At 34.9% G+C, this 21091-nt stretch overlaps 1 protein-coding gene across 1 annotated transcript; it reads left to right on the top strand.

Moving 5' to 3' along the window:
* Positions 1 to 292: 292 nt before the first annotated feature.
* Positions 293 to 21091, top strand: LOC110442360. The gene is made up of 9 exons (XM_021485923.1): positions 293 to 393; positions 10907 to 11052; positions 12105 to 12284; positions 13464 to 13603; positions 14803 to 14950; positions 15536 to 15817; positions 16382 to 16536; positions 17115 to 17271; positions 17790 to 21091. The coding sequence occupies exons 2-9, from the start codon at positions 10937 to 10939 to the stop codon at positions 18022 to 18024; spliced, it is 1413 nt and encodes a 470-aa protein (XP_021341598.1). The 5' UTR covers positions 293 to 393; positions 10907 to 10936; the 3' UTR covers positions 18025 to 21091.

Genomic DNA, 21091 nt, shown 5'->3' with positions numbered 1-21091 from the left:
CTAAATCACTGACGAGTCTCAAGCAGACAAAATTTGCCATATGGTACAGTAAAATGTCAATCTGCTATGGCTATCTGCATCTACGAACGAATTGTCTTATATCCGTTCTTCCATTCACCGTATTTCTAGTTATTTTGTCGAATGCATGGTAAAACACGTCTTTATATAATGAAATCAATTTTGTTACATACATCTCACAATGCGTATGTCTGATCAACTCTTCACAAATCGAAAAACTAGAATCAGTTCTATATAGTGAAACCCGGAGTCACTCGCCAGTTTTCCTCTATCATTACCTGCACGATTGATTGGCTGGTGATTGTACCGAGACAGCCAACCGTTCATCACGTCATTCCCCATTACAGCGGTAGATGAAACAGGCCTAAGCAACAGGTGAGTACTTTTGGGTGGGTCAGTGGGCATAGACTGGTCAAGATAGTTTAAATATACGAAACTCTTCAATAACAGATCAATTTCAGTCTTACATGTTCGGAGCTGTAATCTCAGGTGTGTAAAAGCTCCTGGTACAGGTGTAAATGGCTGTTATTTTCAATATGTGGATAAACGCTTCTTTCACACGGGTGGCCGAGTTCCAGGTGAAGGAATACGTTGTCCTATACCTTGGCCGGGTGTGTAGGTCGATATCACTAAAACTAGCCTCAAGAATTCGTTCACTAAACAAGGAAGTCATTCCAAAGTTAAAATTCTTGTAAATCTTATACAAAAAGACGAAGTGGTTTTGAAAATGATGTTTTGAAAAATGGACAATGGGTTTGATGTATTTGTTAGATGTTTTGACTAAATGACAATGAGTTTGATGTATTTGTTAAGAGATGTTTTGACTAAATGACAATGGGTTTGATGTATTTGTTAAGGAGAAGCACTTCCTGTCTTCGTTTACAAAGGATTTTAAAACTGATGCTTTCAAGTCTATGAATAATGCCTGGAGTATCTTAAACAAATTGCATGAAACTAAACTTGTGTCTTTTGCAGTGGATATTTGTACGAGGGGATATGTAAAATATGGGTATATATAATTCTAAACGTTGTCTTGAAATTATTAACCATGCTTGATATCTGTATCAAGCCATACATGGTTTAAATGAAGAAGTTTTGTTTTTCATAAGATACACAATATGTTGTCTGGCTCGTTCATGTAGTGATCAAAATATTGAACAAAATGTCTGCTACACCCTTTAAAGGGACATCACGTGAAAAGGCGTTTTTTTTTAATGAATGTATGTATTGTATGCACTTCCACTTATGTTACCTCGCTATCACCATATTCATAGTCCGTTCCAAATGTCCAGTTTGACCATTTTAATTGTTCGGGAAAGCCCTGCTAAAAATAGCGCCGATAACGTCACCTGACTAGGCAGTAAACACAGGTGGTGCGAGCGAGATGAAACGGTTTCCAAAGGGGCCCCCAGAAAGGGGCCGTCAGGCAATTGCAACCTCTTACGGCACTATGAAAACAGATGGTACGGGGCTAAACACCTTCCCCACACCAAGGGACAAACCTTTCTGATTTTTTTTTTATATATTGCCGGGGCAGAGGGGGCCGGGTATTCATATTAGTACTAATTTAAATCTTGCATGTAAAAACAATAAAAACAAAAATAATCGTTTAATTCAGCAATATAATTAAATTATTACATTTTATTGAACCCGGTAATATTATAAATTATGTAAATCCACGGACTTATAGATAACACGTATCTGGGTGACCAAAGAATACGCCGTGGGCCATCACAACAGTTATCCCTTGGAGGGCCTCATGGCATAATTATAGAAACACAAAGTAAACTCTCTCCAATACATGCCCATTAACATATTGAACTAAGTTCATCTGTGTTCAAACTCACACAGATATACTAGTGAGCTTAATAGTTTTAGATATTTATTCATAATATAAACAGCACTAGCATTTCTGTCGATTCCATTTCAGCTTAACCGGCTATCCGGAAGAATACATGCACCGTACGAACTGCTACGGCAGTTATTTTCTCCTTTGAATACTGCCCACCTGCAATAATGATTCCGTAACGTACTCCTTGCGCTATCTTTTGACCATTTGGCAACTTTTCGTTTCGTAGCTGACACGGTACAACACTTTTCTTTCGCTTACTTCACACGGCCAGTCATTTTGTTTACAAAGAAATGGTGTGCTATGCGCATAAGCTAGTAGAGGGAATTCCCTGAACAAAACGTTGGTCAGACAGGTAGAAATACCGATGATTTTCTTAGATTTAATCATTTTTATGAATCTATTTCAGCCAAATTCGATCGTTATTTTCCATAAGGAGTCTCACGTGATATGTTTATGTAGTATTTGAAGAAAAAGACAAAAAATAAAGTTACTTCAGCGTGATGCCCCTTTAATGCAGGGAGCTGTTGTGTAGTTACGGGTGTAGTTCAATTATTCATAATGAGACAGAAATTATTCATGTTAATCTCAGATTACTCTATTCATTATCATAATGTAAAAAGAAATGGTAATTTCATAATTTACTTGCACGAATGAAATGGAGGATCCATGTGCAAGGCCTGATCCTATCTCCTCTGGTAAAGATGCGTATATTTTGTATTTTGTTTGGAATGTTGCGTCGTGTATGTAGGAGTGGCGCAAGGCCAACTGTGTTTAACAGAGCGTGATATTAGGGCTTTATACACAAGAACTCATCTGGGCGTTTATCAGTCGCTGGGTAGTTACACTATGTTAAACATATAGAAGCCTAACAGAGCCTAGACTAGAAATTCCCTCCTAAATTATAAAATATTACGTTTCGGTTTGGCGAACAGGTGGTTGGGTAAAGCATGTTAATTTGTTTACTGTGTAGCAAAAACAAGTACAGGATTTAAGTCGGTCGTCGGTCGGGTAAAAACCCCAGGAGAAAGTCTCGAATAATCGAATGGCGTTTTCTGTGAGAGTCAGAAGTATTAAATTGAGAAGCAGATATATTGTGGTCTATACATTCCTATCATCAGTATTTGTCACAATGCTAATGTCGAAATATCGGGTTGCTGTCGGTTGTAACATCACATGGTCAGTGTTGTGTTATTTATCTTGTACTTTTTCTTAAGTTCAAAAAGTATTCTAAAAATGGTTACAGGGGTCACTTTGCAGATAAAAATTGCTCCTCATTACCAGATGTTGTGATTGGTATACATGCGGTTAAAGATAGGCACGGCGTGGCGACTAGTGTCGGGCTGCATTGATCAATAGTCGCTTATCATATTCGAATAAACGCTCACTTGTACAATACTAAACAAGCTGTTGCCGGTTCTACCTGTATATCTAGCACATGTAAACAGAGCAGCTATATGAATAACTCAGTCTAGACAAACTCTCTATATCATATCACGTGATAGGTTGCTGATTTTGACTGACTTTTAATGTATGCACAATTACATGCCAATAGCTTCCTTCAGAAAATAAAGAATTGTTCAAAGAACTATCAAATAAAATGTTGAAGGACATTTTTTGTAACATTTATTGTGGTATAAACCGCAGTTGCTGACATTGTAACATTTATTGTAGTATAAACCGCAGTTGCTGACAAACTTATTGTAGGATATGCGATAAATATACATTTTCTATGTTTACGTTAACTGTTAAAATATTTGAACGTTGCCTCGACCTTCACTGGGAAAACCTACCGATACGCTATAACTATAGGGAACCGATTCGAATCCGCCTGTAGTTAAATATATCGATTGAATATTTATTTCAGAGTTAAGTACCCAATTAATGACATCAATTGGCAATGCTAACATCCAAACTATGTAATCTGTCATTTTGAATCAATATGGGGTGATTTGTCCATGATGTCATAAATATACCATATTCATATATTTGTTTTAATTATACAGAGCTGAGAGCAGAGGTTTTCCTGCTATAAAATATAATAAAATAGAATAGAATAGAATAGAATAAAATATGTGTATCTGTGTTTATCATGATGAACCGCTGCTTGAGAAATCTCAGTCGCGATAAAAGGAGCAAATATGTGAAGAAATTACTTAGATACAGTGATGCTTAGCAGAGATCCGGGCCACGGGACATACACAAACATCAATAGCCTGCCCAAGTTTGTCGTCCGCAGAACATGGATCACTGAACATTATTGTAGTGTAATAGGTAAACTGGGGCACCGCCACATGAATTACTGGAAATTGTATTACGGGGTTCGAGTATAGGTAATTTTTTACGTTAAAGGCGCATTATACATAATTTTGTTATCCATTTTCATGTACTTACATAAATGAAGAGAAATACAAAGTTATAAGCATTCCTGTAATTATATAAATATCCAATATTGGTTTTGTTAGATCCGAAGAAGTCACAATCTACCATTAATCTAAAATGTCGGTCAGCACATGACTTAAAATGCTACAAGTCAAATGTTAAAAGTGGGAATGGGTGAAAAAAAGTTCAGAACAATAAGTAAGCTGAACATGTCTTGAAGAAGAGCAATGCTATCCATTCGAGACATAAAAGAAAAGAAAAGTGAACGAGGAGTAGATGCAAATACTCTCTGGCATACTGCCAAGCCACAGGTAGTGGCGAGACTTGCCGGTAACGTGTTGTTATTGTTACTCGTTACATGTGATATCCGTCCTGGTGTGTTGTTGCACGATGTTTTTAAAAAATTCAGTGATACTTTCAAAGAAGTATAGTTTCTATGGTTAGTTATATCACGTGTCTTAATGATCGTATCACTCACCTGCTAATATACATAAACCTACAGTAACCACCGCAACATCGTAATGTCCTGCTGTCTGTGAAGCAAAAAAAAACATATTTGATTATAAATATTTCATCGTGAAAGCAACATCCATATTTTCTTTGCCAACATGTCGACTTAATTTCATGATATGCATTTGCCTTTTTATAGTACATTTCCAGTTCTTATGCATCAAATAAGGACCATTAGCTTAGGTCTGACGACACCATTTCTAGGCCTTTAACTCGCTGAACATTTCGACAACTAGGTTAGGTGTTAAACTATAGTTTTGCTTGGACTTTAAATAAGTATCTTTATGGAATGCAGAAAATTTATGACGATACATAAAAGGGAAATTTATGACTTTATAGTTAATTTGTAACATCATTTTCTTACCTGGCCTCAATTGCAAAAATATATTCAAGATATGGAAAATATCGATTATAACGCTTGATGTATTACATTAAGGTAATGCCTTACATATGCATACAATGTAGCTATTATAAACACTGGGTCCATTCTGTATAAAGTTAAAATTGTAGTAAACATCAGTTTAACCTAAACAATCATAACTATTGTTGAGGGCTTATGTAAACTGCATTCTGTATTCCTGAAATGGAAATAACATTTAGTTACCTACCTATAAAACAGGACTTTTTAAAAAGTAAACAAATACTTAATGTCGTTTTTTATTTACTGCTTCAGATACTACAGGATAGCAATTTAACGAAAAATACACAGTTTACCTTTTGATACCTTATATTAACAGCACACCTGGGGGTCGACACAAAACAAATATACTTAACAAAAAAACAAAAACGTATGGTGTTACTAATGAGTAGCCTTTGATGAAAAAACCCTTTTACTTCCAGGAATATTTTATATCTATAAATAGCAATCTATTGTAAACAACTATTGCGCATGACCACGTAAATCCCCGGAAGCATGGTTTAGAAAATCACACTGAATTAGTTTGATGATCATTTAATCGAAGGTTTTCAAAAATCATGCTGTACAAAAAAGCATGATGTCTTAATGTATAAAAAATTAGCTACTTAGAAAGGAGATAACTGAATTTGCATGCATATTTCGTTTGTTTAATCAGGATTCTCAGACCACTGTAGACTATATTTCTGATATGTTGGATTGTATGGTACTAAGACACAATATACATTAATCACATATGATCTTTCACAAAACATTAAAATAAGATTCCCAATGTATTATTTGTTGTCTTAACAAAATAATTGCTTTCTTGTATGAACAAATTTAAACTTGCCTTGCACAGATCGATTTGCCGAAAAGGAGACTGATTTAAAGAGAAAGTCACTCTGTTAAACCCTTCTCTAACATTTCAAGAACGACCAAGTTATATTAAAATTAGTTGAACTATTTAAAAGGAACAGTTCTATAATATGTCTGGTCTGTTTGGTAAGAAATACTTTACCTTATTATTACAAATAAATAGTTTGTTGGTTGGTAGTCTATCAAAGACTAATAGCATCTTTCTTTACCTCGGGGTAGGACCGATTAATTTCCTTTCATGGTCAAGGAGGGTATTGTGGACTTTCCTACCTGACTACTTCAGTCCAGGGGTAGACAGTCGAGTATCCTCACCGAGTGTTGACATTTCCCTATTCTCTCCGGTTATATATATATTTATCTATTTATTTTAAAAACGGAATTAATGAAAATAGTGACAAACTTGTGCTATATTAAACAGTATATCGTTACATTTATATATATTAAAATATTTGCAATACAGGTAAAAAAATACTTCTTTCTGGAATTATTGTCAACAGATCATATGAAAAAAAAACCACTAACATGTTTACTTTTTCAGTGTCGTGAACTTTCAGGCAATGTATTGTTCAAGCGATCTTACGGTGAGGTAACTTGATGTATAACATCCGAGTTCGTACGCGATAACGTTTAGAGCTGGTTATCCACGCGGAACAAGGTTGAAAATCTGTGTCTGTCCGATGAGGAAAAAAATACATATCTGGTTCGTTGGTTAATAGAACACTAGGCCTCGAGACACATATTTTCCCAACTAATTGGATCTGATGTTACTTGGGTTTCACTGTGCATACACTACTGGTCTGCTGGTACGGCACAGAGGAAATCTCCATTGTATATGTTAAAATTGTGTTTTGGCCATGAGAACCTTAATAATCACATCACATGCTTTCTTTAGCAATATTTTGTTTATGGACAGATTGCTTTTGTACTCTTCAGAAAATGAACTGTTTGAGAAACAAACATTAATAAAACAATCTGCACATCACTGGAAAGCGAATGAATTTCTTCTCATTTAAATCGGCTGATATATACTGCCTCTATGCAATCTGAATAAATACAGCTGTTCATTATCACGTAGGTTAATAGCTTTTTTTTGTTTTTTGTTTTTGTTTTTATTAACATCTGATTTTAATGAGATTGGCCTCTATGTAAATTACAAACGGTATCATAGCGTCATGACAATAACAAAAGACAATAATAGGAAAGTGTTTGCTAGGTGGTGCAATGGATAACATAATTGACTTCACCGAGACGGCCGGAACTCGATTCCCCGATCGTGTTTCTTCTAGTACTCCGGTTTTCACCCATATTAGACCCATGCTCGCTTTAATCTTTGCTTACAAAACTGATAGATGTTATTTGACAAAAAATGCCAAATGATTGTGGCAAAATTAAAGGATATTTACATTTTAATCAAAATTAGTAAGACCATCGTAATATTTCTATCACGGTTGATTGATGCTTCTCTAATAGATAAGTCAAGAGAAGTGGCCAGAAGGATATAATTAAGATACTGTACATCAACAGAGGAAAATCTGCTAGAATCCCTACACTTAGAAGCAGCAAGAATAATCACAGGTATAAGACGGGCACAAGTCACATAACTATCTACAAGGAAACTTGGTGGGATACTTTAAAGAAAAGAAGAAATGATCAGAAACTATTGTTTTTGTTTATATAAATACTACACCATGATGCACCTCAATATTTAATAGATATTCTTCAACCACTGATCAGAACTCCAGATGACAATATATATACTATAAGACAACCAAGGCTAATTAATGAACCAAGGGCTAGAACAAATCTTTATCTCAGAAGTTTTTTCCCTGATATTACTTATCAATTGAACAATAATAATACCACTATTTTAAATTCTGTATCCTTAAACAAGCTAGAAAATAAACTGAAATAAACTCCAGAACCTTTTATTTCAGCTGAAGATACGTGTGTTCAAACTTTTAAATATGGAGGTAACAGCAAATTAAACAATTAAGAAATAATTTTAGCCAGTTAAATGCAGATCTTTATAATGATTATCTAAGAGATAATTCAACTTGCCAATGTGGTTGTTTAAATGAAGACAAGATGCACGATTTTTTAAGATATCTTTTGTATAATAATGACAGGATTGCCAGATCAATAGATAAGATAGATCCTCTTCTAAGAGAAAATGTAAATGTTCTTTTATATGGTAGTTCTAACCATAATGACCAGGATAATATGCATATACTAGAATGTACCATGAGTTTCATTTCTAATACTAAACGCCCATTAATGTACATGTAGTAACTTAATTAGTTTAATTCATTATCGAGGTTGGGACAACCACTTAAAATATATATAAAATATGGATGTACGTTAGGTATACATTTGTATTACTTATTGGGAATTTTTTTATGTATTATTTTTGGCATTCCCTGACCTTCTGCATCCAAAATACCAGACTTCCATATCAAAACAGGCTGCTCCGTGTTGCTAAAGTGCCAGGACGAGATATTTCATCTGTTAAAGTAAAAATAGAAATAAATTGGAGATATTAACATATATATATTGGAGCATATTTTTTCAACCAAACCCAAAGGCTAATGATTTAGGAATTTCCAATCCTATCACTAGTTTTAATAGTAGTTACTTATTTCCATATCATCAGTTGATAATTGTCAGTCAAAATGAATATGAATATATAGTCGATATCCTTTAACTAGTGGTTTGCCAATGACTAGTGGTCTATACATACTCAACTATGGTTAGTTAATCTTTAAAATGTAAAAAGATGTAAAAAGATTCGGCAAACCATGGGGCTAGATAAGCATGATTAATAAAAACCTTTTACCTGTAACTGAGCGATATTGGGTTATCAACCACTAGTTAAAGGATATCGACTATATATTCATATATACTGGAATTATAAACTGAAATATTAATTAAAAGCACATAAACATCAACATCTTCAAAGAAAGACAGAATTGAAGCATGGTAAACCGATTGACACAAAATATATATCATGAACCCTATCAGTGTGTAAGATCGAGATGTACAAGCTATACCACCACCACCACCACCACCACCACCACTGTCACTACTGTGACATAAAAATCAGATATTGCGATGCATTTACAGAACTATAGCTGTTAGAAAGCAAGGGTGCCAATTTGGGCTTTTTGGTGGCTAAAACCGATTAGTTTTATGTATGCATAACTATACCTTAGAGTGATGCTATCATGAAGTTAGGATAAGCGTGAAGACCATTCCGAAATAGAAGACGAAAAGTGGGGGACAGAAATCCTTATGCAACAAATATATATAAAACAAAGGTCAGCGTGACCTACTTATCTATCTACTATGTGCTACCTTTTAAGGTCATCTTTATTCCATGCAGCTTAAGTATTACACAAAAGATCAAAAGTTTGAAGAAAGGTACCAAAAATATAAAAAAAAATCCAAAAAGAAGTCATTTTGAATTTTGTTCCCCAACTTTACCTTCCCATATCTGGGAATGGTCTCCAAGCTTACCTTAATGATATGTGATATCAAGATGACATTATCTCATATATATTAATGCAAAAATAAAACTTATTTGTCCATATTGGCAACACTCCTTTGAATGTCTGAAATAGAAATAAAAATAGAAGGTGGAGAAACGCAGGGATCAAACTCGAGACCTTTATATTGAAAGCCTACACCTTACCAATGTTGCCCGCAGAAATTCTGAAAGTAGAACTTCAAAATGAGTGTACTATTGGTGGATCGCAAAGACTTAAAAAAAACTGACTGGGGAAATTACTTATTCTTAGCCAGAAAAAAGTCCCATTTTGTTGTTTCATCTGCTTTATGCATTGTTGAAGGCAGAACATTCCAGGTCAAAGACCAAATCTCTTATTGGAACTCTTATTTGCGGTTAACAACGCGGTTGTGCCCTTAACCTTTATCGTGATACAAATTGCATCCACTACATTTGGAAATCATTATGGTGACTGTAATATTACTTCAAGGTAGACTAAACAATCTGAAATGTTTAAAAAATAATGGTTGAACTGCACTATGAAGCACCTGAAATACGCTTAGGTGTACCAGCATAACACAGTTATTACAATAGGACTTTTTACTGTAGGATTCCTTAAAACCTGGTTTTGATGTCTGCCACAAGTGGATCCCTAAACCCGAATTTATCAGCGCATCATTTTTTTTTTTTATATCATATCATGTACAAAATACGAATTTATTCACTGGAATATATTTTTTACATTACACTCCTCGGGTTATATTCAGAAATATAATTTTCAAACCAGATTAAAATGAAATAAGATTCCATCCGTATTTACTCTTGATTCCGGGGTAAGCGTCGGCCCAAATAATATTGATCTCTAAACAGTCATTTTTGTTTCTTTTTTTTTTCTCTCCATTGTTAAAGATCCCCGAGTCTACAGTTACCACATATATGTGGTATCTTGGTCCCATGCAGGTAGCTCGAGCTTGTTTCCCCTACTCTACACACAAGGCTGTTTATGTTTTGAGTGGTCATCCTTCCTTCCCTGAACTCATAAATAATCAAAATCTGTAAAAGGTGTGCACGGTGTCATATTTCTACCGTCGACCTACATACGTCGACATGATTACTTAAAGATGTAGGCATATGTTGTCAGATTACGTCGACTTGATATATAGTATATTAATATAAAACAGATTTTTATCTGAGATAGGTTAAGATAGATAGTCCTTTCTACTCCTCTCTACTACTTTCTCCGCGATGGGGTTGAATAGATATCAAATTCATTAAATTATACTTTCACTGTACCTACTAACAATATCGTGTTTATTAAATTAAACGAGTTTGGTACATCCCTATGTCTATTGAGATTCTGTGATTGTTTCAGAATAACCTTTTCCTGATACTGACTCAACCAATGATGACAGCGAGCAGAGCCCACGTGATTCTTGCCTGTCTCCTTGTATGCCTTTCTGTCCTGCAGACAGCGGCCGACAGTCATGGGCAACATGGCTTCAGCACCGCCATGTGTATGTAAGTACATAAAATAGCATAAAGCAGTCTTGTTCTAAGCTCGGAATAAACAGAACATGGATGTAAACCATAAGCCCATCAATTAATCCAGGCTCCAGGGTCATACAAATTCTCACATACCACACTCGCACTCAATTATATAACATTCGATATATGACGTCAGTGATTCTTGGTGGGATATTCCACTTCCTGGCACAATATTAGATTTGTTATTTGCCTAAAGATTTATGTATAAGGAGGATCCGACATGAGATTTTGAGCAGCACATTGCGACTGCATTTCCAATCATTCCCTTTACTGTGAGCGAATCGTTACCTTCGAATGAAAGAACCTAAAACTGTTAACAACTGAGGACAGACACGTGAATCAGACAGACGCCAGAAGTAGTGAAACAAAAGCAGTTCTTGGGCTGGCATGGGGTGGTCGTCCACAAATTATAGTTTGATAATCTTCACATTTTAAACAAATTTTGTGTCAACGAAGGCAGTTTGTGCCATACTTAAATTTTTCGTCAATTACCATTCGAAAGCTGCCGATGACAAAAAAAAAATGCTACTCTCTTTGCCTTCTCTCTCTCTGACGTCTTTGTTGTGAACGACAGTATTTTGAGGTAGTGCTGGTAACATTTAAATCATTTGTAATGCTCGTAAGACGACAGGAAACTTTCTGTTTATCTGACAGTTTGTGTAGCCAAACCCTCTATGGAAGCATTACATTTCTAAAGAGCTGTATTTGTACAGTTTAATGCAGTAAAAGCAAAGGTTTTTTTTCAAAATATACCTTATACGCTAGCATGCATGCAGATAAATTATGTAATAAGACTGGTTGTTTTAAATAATATATATCAAGTCGTGTTATAACCTTCGCAAAATTGACTTATAATTATGAAACAATTTTGTCGCCATTTTGATGATTGGGCAACTGTTAAACAGTTCATCACGAATCCATTTCAAACTTAACCATTCTTTTAAGTCTTACTTTAATTGTCTTATCTACTTATAAACTGTTGTAACTTGCTTCTAACACATGATTATACTTTTTTAATTTCGCAGACCTGTTGATTCCTTCTTCGTTTCGTGCGCATGCGTTTCGTTTAAGAGCTCAATAAGTGAAGCGTACGATGTGGTCACAAAGATTAACTTCACCGGACTTGTGAGTTTTACCGACATCATTGCGCCGATCCAGATGTACGAGAAAAACTTAACAGATATTGTTAGCAGAGGAGTTTGCAGGTGAGTTCTTAAACGGATCTCAAAGGGAGCGTGTTATTCAGTTCAGCCCTTTATTACATTAAACATTTCGGTTCATTAGTACAGTAACATATTGTACAATGTAGAGAGATAACTTATATAGTGACTAGATTCAACAATAAATAAGATATTTTAAACAGATTATGAGGTTACTTGTATATTATAGAATATATAGTATAAAGAAAATTATATATCTTATTCAGCATATGTGATTTTTATATAACATCTCAATCATTTGATTTTCATATAAGATTTCGTGTATAGTATTTAAGAGATCTCGTATGTTATATAAGATATATCTTATACTACGTAAGATATCGAATGTATTTTATAGGATATCTAATATACTACATTGTATATAAGAGATTTTATATCGTTCTATAAAATTTTGGGTCAACATTGATTTTTGGATTTTTTTAAGCATTTGCATTTTTGTGTACTATTTCTTAAAAGACTGATTTTTTTAGATCATTATGTCATTGGTAGTTTACAATAGAACGATATGTATCCTTCATTTCCCTGCCATTTGTATGATATCCATTTATTATGATTTCTTTTTGTGTTATCAAATCGATATTTAGTGAAGCCTATGAGACGACAATCGAATTTTGGCTATTTCCTTTCTGCTATCGGTTTCATTAAATATGTTTTAAGCCATAACGCCACTAATACGTTTGAACAAGAAATACTGCGCAGATGACTATATTTCCTTTACAATCTTGTTGAAATATAACATACATTTGACTTTTATCATGTTTATGACGTTTTCATATAATTATTTCGTATTGAAAAATATAATGTAGTTACTAGATTTGTTATAATAACTTTTACGTAACACATTTATGATGAGTTTTGCCACAATATGTTCCACTCGTAGTTTCGATGGTCACGTTTGGTGTGTTTTTCCGTGTTTCATGCCGCGTTGTTGTTTTTATTATCCTCGAACTACAATTTCAAAAACCAATATATATTATTCAATTCCCATTTTTTTAAGTGCTACGCCAAAATGTACGGCAAGCAGCGTTTTAAATGTGTAATATTTTAACCGGACCACTACATTCGACTCATACATAACGGCAGATAATAAACTCTGCATTGAAATGTACATAAATTGCGTCCTAAAAAATGTTAATTTTGTACAACAAATTTTCTGTTTGAAAGGAATTTGACTGATTTCCAGACCTGCCTTGATGAATATATGCCAACCTCCAATAAGGTCGTAGATCACATTATAAAGTCGATTATAAACACGACATCTATGGCACAAGTCCTAAGGAGCACATTCTGTACCATAACGCAAGGTGAGTTTTACAAAGTAGGGATGTTACTTTTGATATGTTTCATCTTGTGAAAGATATCAGTTTTATCAAGTTGATAAAATCCGATAATTCACTGGCAAAATGTAATAAATGGTGCTATGTGACCGTTGGGCTATAGGGTACTATGTTATAATTGACTTTTAGGGTACTTGGTTAAATTAGGCTTTGTGGTACTATACTAAAACTGGTCTATAGGGTACTACATTACTTTATTACATTTGTTGCCACTGAAATATCGGATTCTATCAACTTGATAAAACTGATATTTTTCACATGGTGACAAATATCAAAAGCTATATTTTCACAGTGTGAAAATATAATGATTTGGTATTGACCAATCATAACGGTATCATCTATTTGCTGCATTCAAAGGCAACGATTTGTTGCTCAGATTCAAATGAAGCGACGGTAGAATAAGTGGTTGTTATTGTAAATGTTACACACACTTAAAATAACATTTTTGTAAGCCTTCATACCAGAAAATAGCAGAAAACGTCGGAATTGCGTTGGGTATCCAATTCAAAATGGCGCGCAGCCTTGTTGTCAAGCGTGACGTCATTATAATAAGGTGCTAATTACAACGCGTCTGATTCCCGCCCTCTTTTAATGCACTACACGTTTCATGTTATGTTTTTAAAATGTAATAAATCGAAAATGAAATGGTGTCTTCAGTAATAAGAAATATATTTCACGAGTGTGGCTAATATTTTGATGTTATTCACGAGCCCGCTCGTGAAATATATTTGTTATTACTGAAGACACCATTAATTATCCTCTATAAGTTTTTTTGCGAAAGGGGTAAGTAGTAAATACCAGTGATGCATTTGAGATACAAGGTATGATAAAGGCCGACTTTTCATTTTAGAGTTTCAAGATGGCGCATATGCCCTCTGATTAGCTGAGCACATATCGGTACACTTAAGTATTATAGGTCTGACATTGTTGTTTCGGCTTGAGGATGATACATATATGATATATTTTATATTAAAAGGCAGGCAGGTTGTAATATTTTTCAAGACTGATTGATTGGATGAGCAAATAAAATCATCGATGGTTGAACGAGGGATCTAAGTATGCATGCGGCTTACAGTTCTAATTGCCATTGTACCGTAGGGTATGTTGATTGTAACTATTGCAACGTATGAACTCTTTTATAGATGTATGGATGTCTTTTTTTATAGATCTCAAGAACGAAGTCCCAACCTGTTTGAACGACATGATACTTGGTTCGGTGTTTTGCGTTGGGATACATAATATTTCTGGAGCATTCGCACCTATTTTCTTTAGACCTAATCTTACAACTGAGCTGGTTCAAACCGCAGTGTGTCCGTAAGTGTCATCGTACATAACACATCAGTACGTCACCACATTTGTCGCTCTCATTGAGGCTCTTGTATACGCTGTTCCCCTCTCAGCTAATCCTAATACTTAAAACAAATGTCTAGCAGCTGTCATGTCGACCTAACGTACCTTTATGGAGCAGTCGGTTACTTTTAAATCAAATTTGTCTTATATTGTTGATGGAAATTAATTGCTATTTATTACAACAGTGTTAACATGCAGTCTATTGTATTCTATACAACTCGGGGAAGTTAATTCGAACATTCCATTCTACAAAATTGTTTGATTTTGAGATTGTTTCATGTGGGATTGTGTGAAAATTGAGCTAATTTTTTTCTGGTAGAAATTGAGTTATTTATTATTGTTAAAACTGAGTTTTTAAGAATAAGTGATTGGGGGAATTCCTTTTGCAAGGTCTGTAATTCGGAGCTGTATTTGGGTGAAGATATTGCTGAATAGCCGATTTCGTTCTTCTATTTCTTAATTATAGTTGTCTCTAAGTGTCTCAGCTGAGCGTGAACGCAGAGTCCTCCAATATACTAGTGTTTTCATGTCCATTTCATGTTCTTGCAGAAGCTTGGGACTGACAGCAAATTGCATCGCAATTCAGACATCCGGATGTGGCTCAAATATCAATGGAGCCGTGTCTAGCATGACTAGTGGCTTGATGACGTCTTCCTGTAAAGAGAGGGTTGGTACAGGTGAACCGACAAACATTTTGCAGAGTTCTGTGATGGCCTGTGCCATGCCGCTCATTAGCGAGATTGGGATGCAGTTGGGAGGCACAGGAACTACCACGACACCACAACAGCAGATTGTTTCATTGATACTGTCCATTGTTCCAGAAGTGTGTAGGTATGTCTTCCCAGAGTTATTTCCTTTTATGACCACATTCACATCACAATATTTCTTTGTGTTGCATTACTCCAAGTCGTAGCTAAATCAAGAGAATACTTCTCCAGATCAATAATATTAACCTGGAAATGTTCGTCCCACTAACCCTAGCCCCTTTCGCCCTACATCATGCTATACAAACTTTCACTACATTTGAGGAGAGAAATTAACGCAGAGCGGATACGGATTATATTAGTGAATGCCATAAATGTTCAAGTAAGAAATTTCCCATTACACAGTATGCTACCAGTCATAATAAACCATTATCACGTTGATGAATAAGACTTATCCGTGTCGTAAAGTAACATGTAGCCGAAAACGTCGTTCAAAGTTACTGAGCTGAGTGCTGGCCACGATCTATCTGATTTAAGAATACTGGGTTTATGAGGCAAAGATAAATTAAACATTCCAGAATCATTTTAGCATTCCGTCACTTGATCAGGTATTTGTACAATTATTGTATTTTTGCTATAATATTTATAAGTGTTTTTGCAAATATATGACATACAAGACTACATTTTTCAGTCGCCTCTCGGATATGTTGTACTGCGCTGGACGGTATATGCCTTTGTCAGGAAATTTGTTGGACAAATTCCTTCACAACATCATCGACATGGAAAATGTTAAAACAAATGAGCAGGCTTTCTCCGATGGTTTCTGTTCTTCGAACGCAGCAGCAGGTATTTTGAATTCGCCCTCTCCTACTTTCATCGTTCTGCTATTTTTCTCTAACCTATTTGTATGTGTACTAATCTGGTGGATCTATGGAATGGGGGATAGAGGGAGGGGTTTCCTAGAGCACCTAGCCTGTTGTATCTGAACCCTTTGGCATCAAGACAATCCCGGTGCCTTCAGACACCGTGACTGTTTGTGTCCATTGGGCACCATTAGACACCATTAGACCCCATACACAGCTTATCTGATGATCTATCCACAATTCGTCTACCAAGATATCATTACATTCTAGCCATGTTATATAAATTTTCATAAATCGCAAACGATTTTGTTTCATACGACTGTTGATGTCTTTACAGTGTCATTAATCAAATATCTTTCAATGGCGTGATAACAGAATGTATAATCCGGTTATATAGAGTTCCCAAAGTTGTTCTCGCGACTAACCCTAAAAACACAGTTCATAATTGATAGATATAAATGATGTACATTTTATTGTAGCTTTATGAACAAGTACATACTTTACAGGGTTTACCTGACGTGGTGTATACTAATACATCAGGTACCTTGCTATATTTACCAGGTTTACACAGTGTGATTACCTGTATGATGATTCCAAATAATACAGCCGCCGTCGAGATGTGTATGACTCCAACGCTTCAAGCAAAATTCGCCACCTTTGATAACACCACAGAGCTATTGGCTATGGACGGGGCCACTATGAGAGCTTCATTCTGCAGGTAGATAATGTCATGAGTTGAGAGAAAAGAGAGGTTTAGTTTCAATAACTGTTGCCCTTTTATTGGGAATATCGGTAAAATGAGTTAATCTAGGTATATTTTCATTTTTATTGAATTTGCTCCCAATATACCTGCTTAAGTGTAGGAGAATTTTTTTCCATGAACTTACCATATAGCGCATGAATACGTCAGCAAATTAGTGCGGGAAACAATCACATTTGTAAATTGTATTCAGTTGAGTTTATTTTCAATCGATTTAGATTGAAATGAACATATCTTTATGTGTAATACTGTTTAACGTTGTTATTTATTTTAATACAAAACAGCTATTGATCTTTTCATGATGACGTCACAAAGTGAGTAATGCCATTAACCTCAACACAGCAGGATTAAGTCCTTAAATAACTATGTGAAAGTCATCATCAACGTTCATTTAAGGAATAATATATCAAACTTTGATTGTTGAACATTCGTCATTTTATGTTCACCTGATTTATCTTACAACATGTCTGTTGTAGCCCCATCAAAACGTTTGTGGGCTGCATACTGGATGTCATAGAGAACAAATGCAACGACACGAATGTCCAGTCTATGTTAGGCACTAGCCGGGACATGTTACTCGCCACACTGCGCTCCGACTGTGGAGGCATCCGCGAGGACCCGCCTGACGTTGGGGATGGCGCCACTGGTCTGAACGTCTACGCTTGTGTGTATCTCCTACTGGGTCTGACAACGGTCCTTCTCAACTACTAGCCAATTTTCAGACAAACCGCCGGTGAACGCAACTGTTCCTAAACGTCGTGTAGAAGTTCCTTGAACACTATATTTCATTCGAAGCATGGAATTGATATTTCGTATAAAGAAACATGTTGAAAATCAACTTTCAAAAGAACTTTTAAAGTCGTGTCATTTGGATACTTGTCCTATTTAAATCGGTGAAGTCTCTGCATATTGGTACCAGTGAACCTTCTCTGAAAATATAGAGGATAGCCAAAATATTTTGAAAAATGTAAGAAAAGCTAGGTACTGGCAGCTTATTAAATACTAGTATATATATCATAATACATTACACAACATAGTAACATATCTATGTAATCACTTACAAAGTAAACATCACACAACAAACAAACAAGTAACAATGCTATTTAATCACTTACAAAGTACACACCACACAACAGACAAACTAGTTACATTGCTATTTAATCACTTACACAGTACACAACACACAACAGACAAACTAGTAACATTCCTATTAAATCACTTACAAAGTACACAACACACAACAGACAAACAAGTAACATTGCTATTTAATCACTTACAAAGTTCACATCACACAACAGACAAACTAGTAACATTGCTATGTAATCACTTACAAAGTACACATCACACAACAGATAAACTAGTAACATTGCTATTTAAGTACTTACAAAGTACACATCACACAACAGACAAACTAGTAACATTGCTATGTAATCACTTACAAAGTACACATCACACAACAGATAAACTAGTAACATTGCTATGTAATCACTTACACAGTACACATCACATAACAGACAAACAAGTAACATTGCTAGTTAATCACTTACCAGTACACAACACACAACAGACAAACTAGTAGCATTGCTATTAAATCACTTACACAGTACACATCACATAACAGACAAACTGTAACATTGCTATGTAATCACTTACACAGTACACAACATACAACAGACAAACTAGTAACATTGCTATGTAATCACTTACACAGTACACAACAGACAAACTAGTAACATTGCAATTTAATCACTTACACAGTACACATCACACAACAGACAAACAAGTAACATTGCTATTTAATCACTTACACAGTACACAACACACAACAGACAAACTGTAAAATTGCTATGTAATCACTTACACAGTACACAACAGACAAACTAGTAACATTGCAATTTAATCACTTACACAGTACACATCACACAACAGACAAACAAGTAACATTGCTATTTAATCACTTACACAGTACACAACACACAACAGACAAACTGTAAAATTGCTATGTAATCACTTACACAGTACACAACAGACAAACTAGTAACATTGCAATTTAATCACTTACACAGTACACATCACACAACAGACAAACTAGTAACATTGCTATTTAATCACTTACACAGTACACAACACACAACAGACAAACTAGTAACATCGCTATATAATCACTTACACAGTACACATCACACACAAAAAATAGTAACATTTAAAGTTCATCGCGTACAGAACATACATAAGACAAATTAGTAACATCGCCAACACTTTCACTTACACAGCACACAACAGAAAATTAGTAACATTTTAAGTTCATTCACTTACACAGCACACAACTGACAAATAAGTAACAATGCCAGGCATTCACTTACACAACACAAATTAGTAACTCTAAAAGTGTATCACTTCCACTTCATTAAATACACAAATAAGTAACACTGGGATTACCAAGTTCGTAACATCGAAAATTCAGCACGTAGTCTACACATAATATAAATCAGCAGAATTTTAACCTGTTGAAATATGAGTTGCTATATTAACGCGTGGAATGTGACATCAGAAATACCATACTTTCCTTTTATTTTTCTGTGCAAATTTTATCGATGAAAAAATACTTTTTATGTATTATATTCAATTTGCTCCTTAAAAACTCGAAGCGAATAATGGTGGCAGACTAAACGGTAACTACCGAGGTAGAATGAAAAGTTTCGCTTTTTATTCGAGTCCATTGTTTGATATTTCCATACCAAGACATCTAAAATGAATTACGTCCAGATTTATCCACTGCAGGCTGGACATGTAGTTACATCAAATCGACGTTTATGTGTTCGTGAGATTATTCGCTTCAGAACGGACTTACTAACTTCGTTTGATATTTGATGATTTGCCTTAAATGTCAATGCCATATGTGGTCATTTATCGTGTCTATTGTTCCAAATAATAGTTCTGCTTGTAATATCATAATGTCATTTCCGATAATCATGTTTGTTGTCACCGTTAAGTGTTGCACCTGTAATATCATAATGTCATTTCCGATAATCATGTTTGTTGTCACCGTTAAGTGTTATACCTGTAATACCATAATGTCATTTCCGATAATCGTGTGTTGTCACCGTTAAGTGTTGCACCTGTAGTATCATATTGTCATTTCCGATAATCATGTTTGTTGTCACCGTGAAGTGTTGCACCTGTAATATCATAATGTCATTTCCGATAATCATGTTTATTGTCACCGTTAAGTGTTGCACCTGTAGTATCATAATGTCATTTCCGATAATCGTGTGTTGTCACCGTTAAGTGTTGCACCTGTAATATCATAATGTCATTTCCGATAATCATGTTTGTTGTCACCGTTGAGTGTTGTACTACGGAATTAGATAAGTCCGTGTTACCTAAGTCCGTGGTTGTACCTATAATATCATCATGTCATTTCCCTTAATTATGTTTACAGTTCCCATAAACTGTTTACCTGTAATATATGATAACGTCAATTCCGATAATAATGTGTATTGTCCAATATAGGATTCTGCTTGTAATTATATTAAAGCCAATTCTAAAAATCATGTTTTCACCACAAAGCTTGTAATTATGTAATGTTAGTTCCAATAACCACGTTCAGCTTGTGATTATGTAACGTCTGTTCTAATAATCATGTTTGATTAATGTTGTCAGTTTTTTCTCTCTAGTTAACTCTATCAAGTGTTTATCCTGTTAATGTATTATATATATATATATATACATATATGAAGTCCGCTAAAATTGGCCACAATTAAAGTCTCTAATATTC

Source organism: Mizuhopecten yessoensis, unplaced genomic scaffold, assembly GCF_002113885.1.
Source record: "Mizuhopecten yessoensis strain PY_sf001 unplaced genomic scaffold, ASM211388v2 scaffold716253, whole genome shotgun sequence".
NCBI lineage: Eukaryota > Metazoa > Mollusca > Bivalvia > Pectinida > Pectinidae > Mizuhopecten > Mizuhopecten yessoensis.
The sequence above is the reverse complement of the archived record's forward strand: the minus strand, read 5'-3'. Positions and strand labels throughout refer to the sequence as shown.

Excerpts from the sequence above, each read along its gene's own strand:
- LOC110442360 (XM_021485923.1), top strand. The coding sequence starts at position 10,937 with ATGATGACAGCGAGCAGAGCCCACGTGATTCTTGCCTGTCTCCTTGTA. Across the intron at positions 15,818-16,381 it reads ATTGTTCCAGAAGTGTGTAG|TCGCCTCTCGGATATGTTGT; the intron begins GTATGTCTTCCC and ends TACATTTTTCAG. Across the intron at positions 16,537-17,114 it reads TTCTTCGAACGCAGCAGCAG|GTTTACACAGTGTGATTACC; the intron begins GTATTTTGAATT and ends TATATTTACCAG.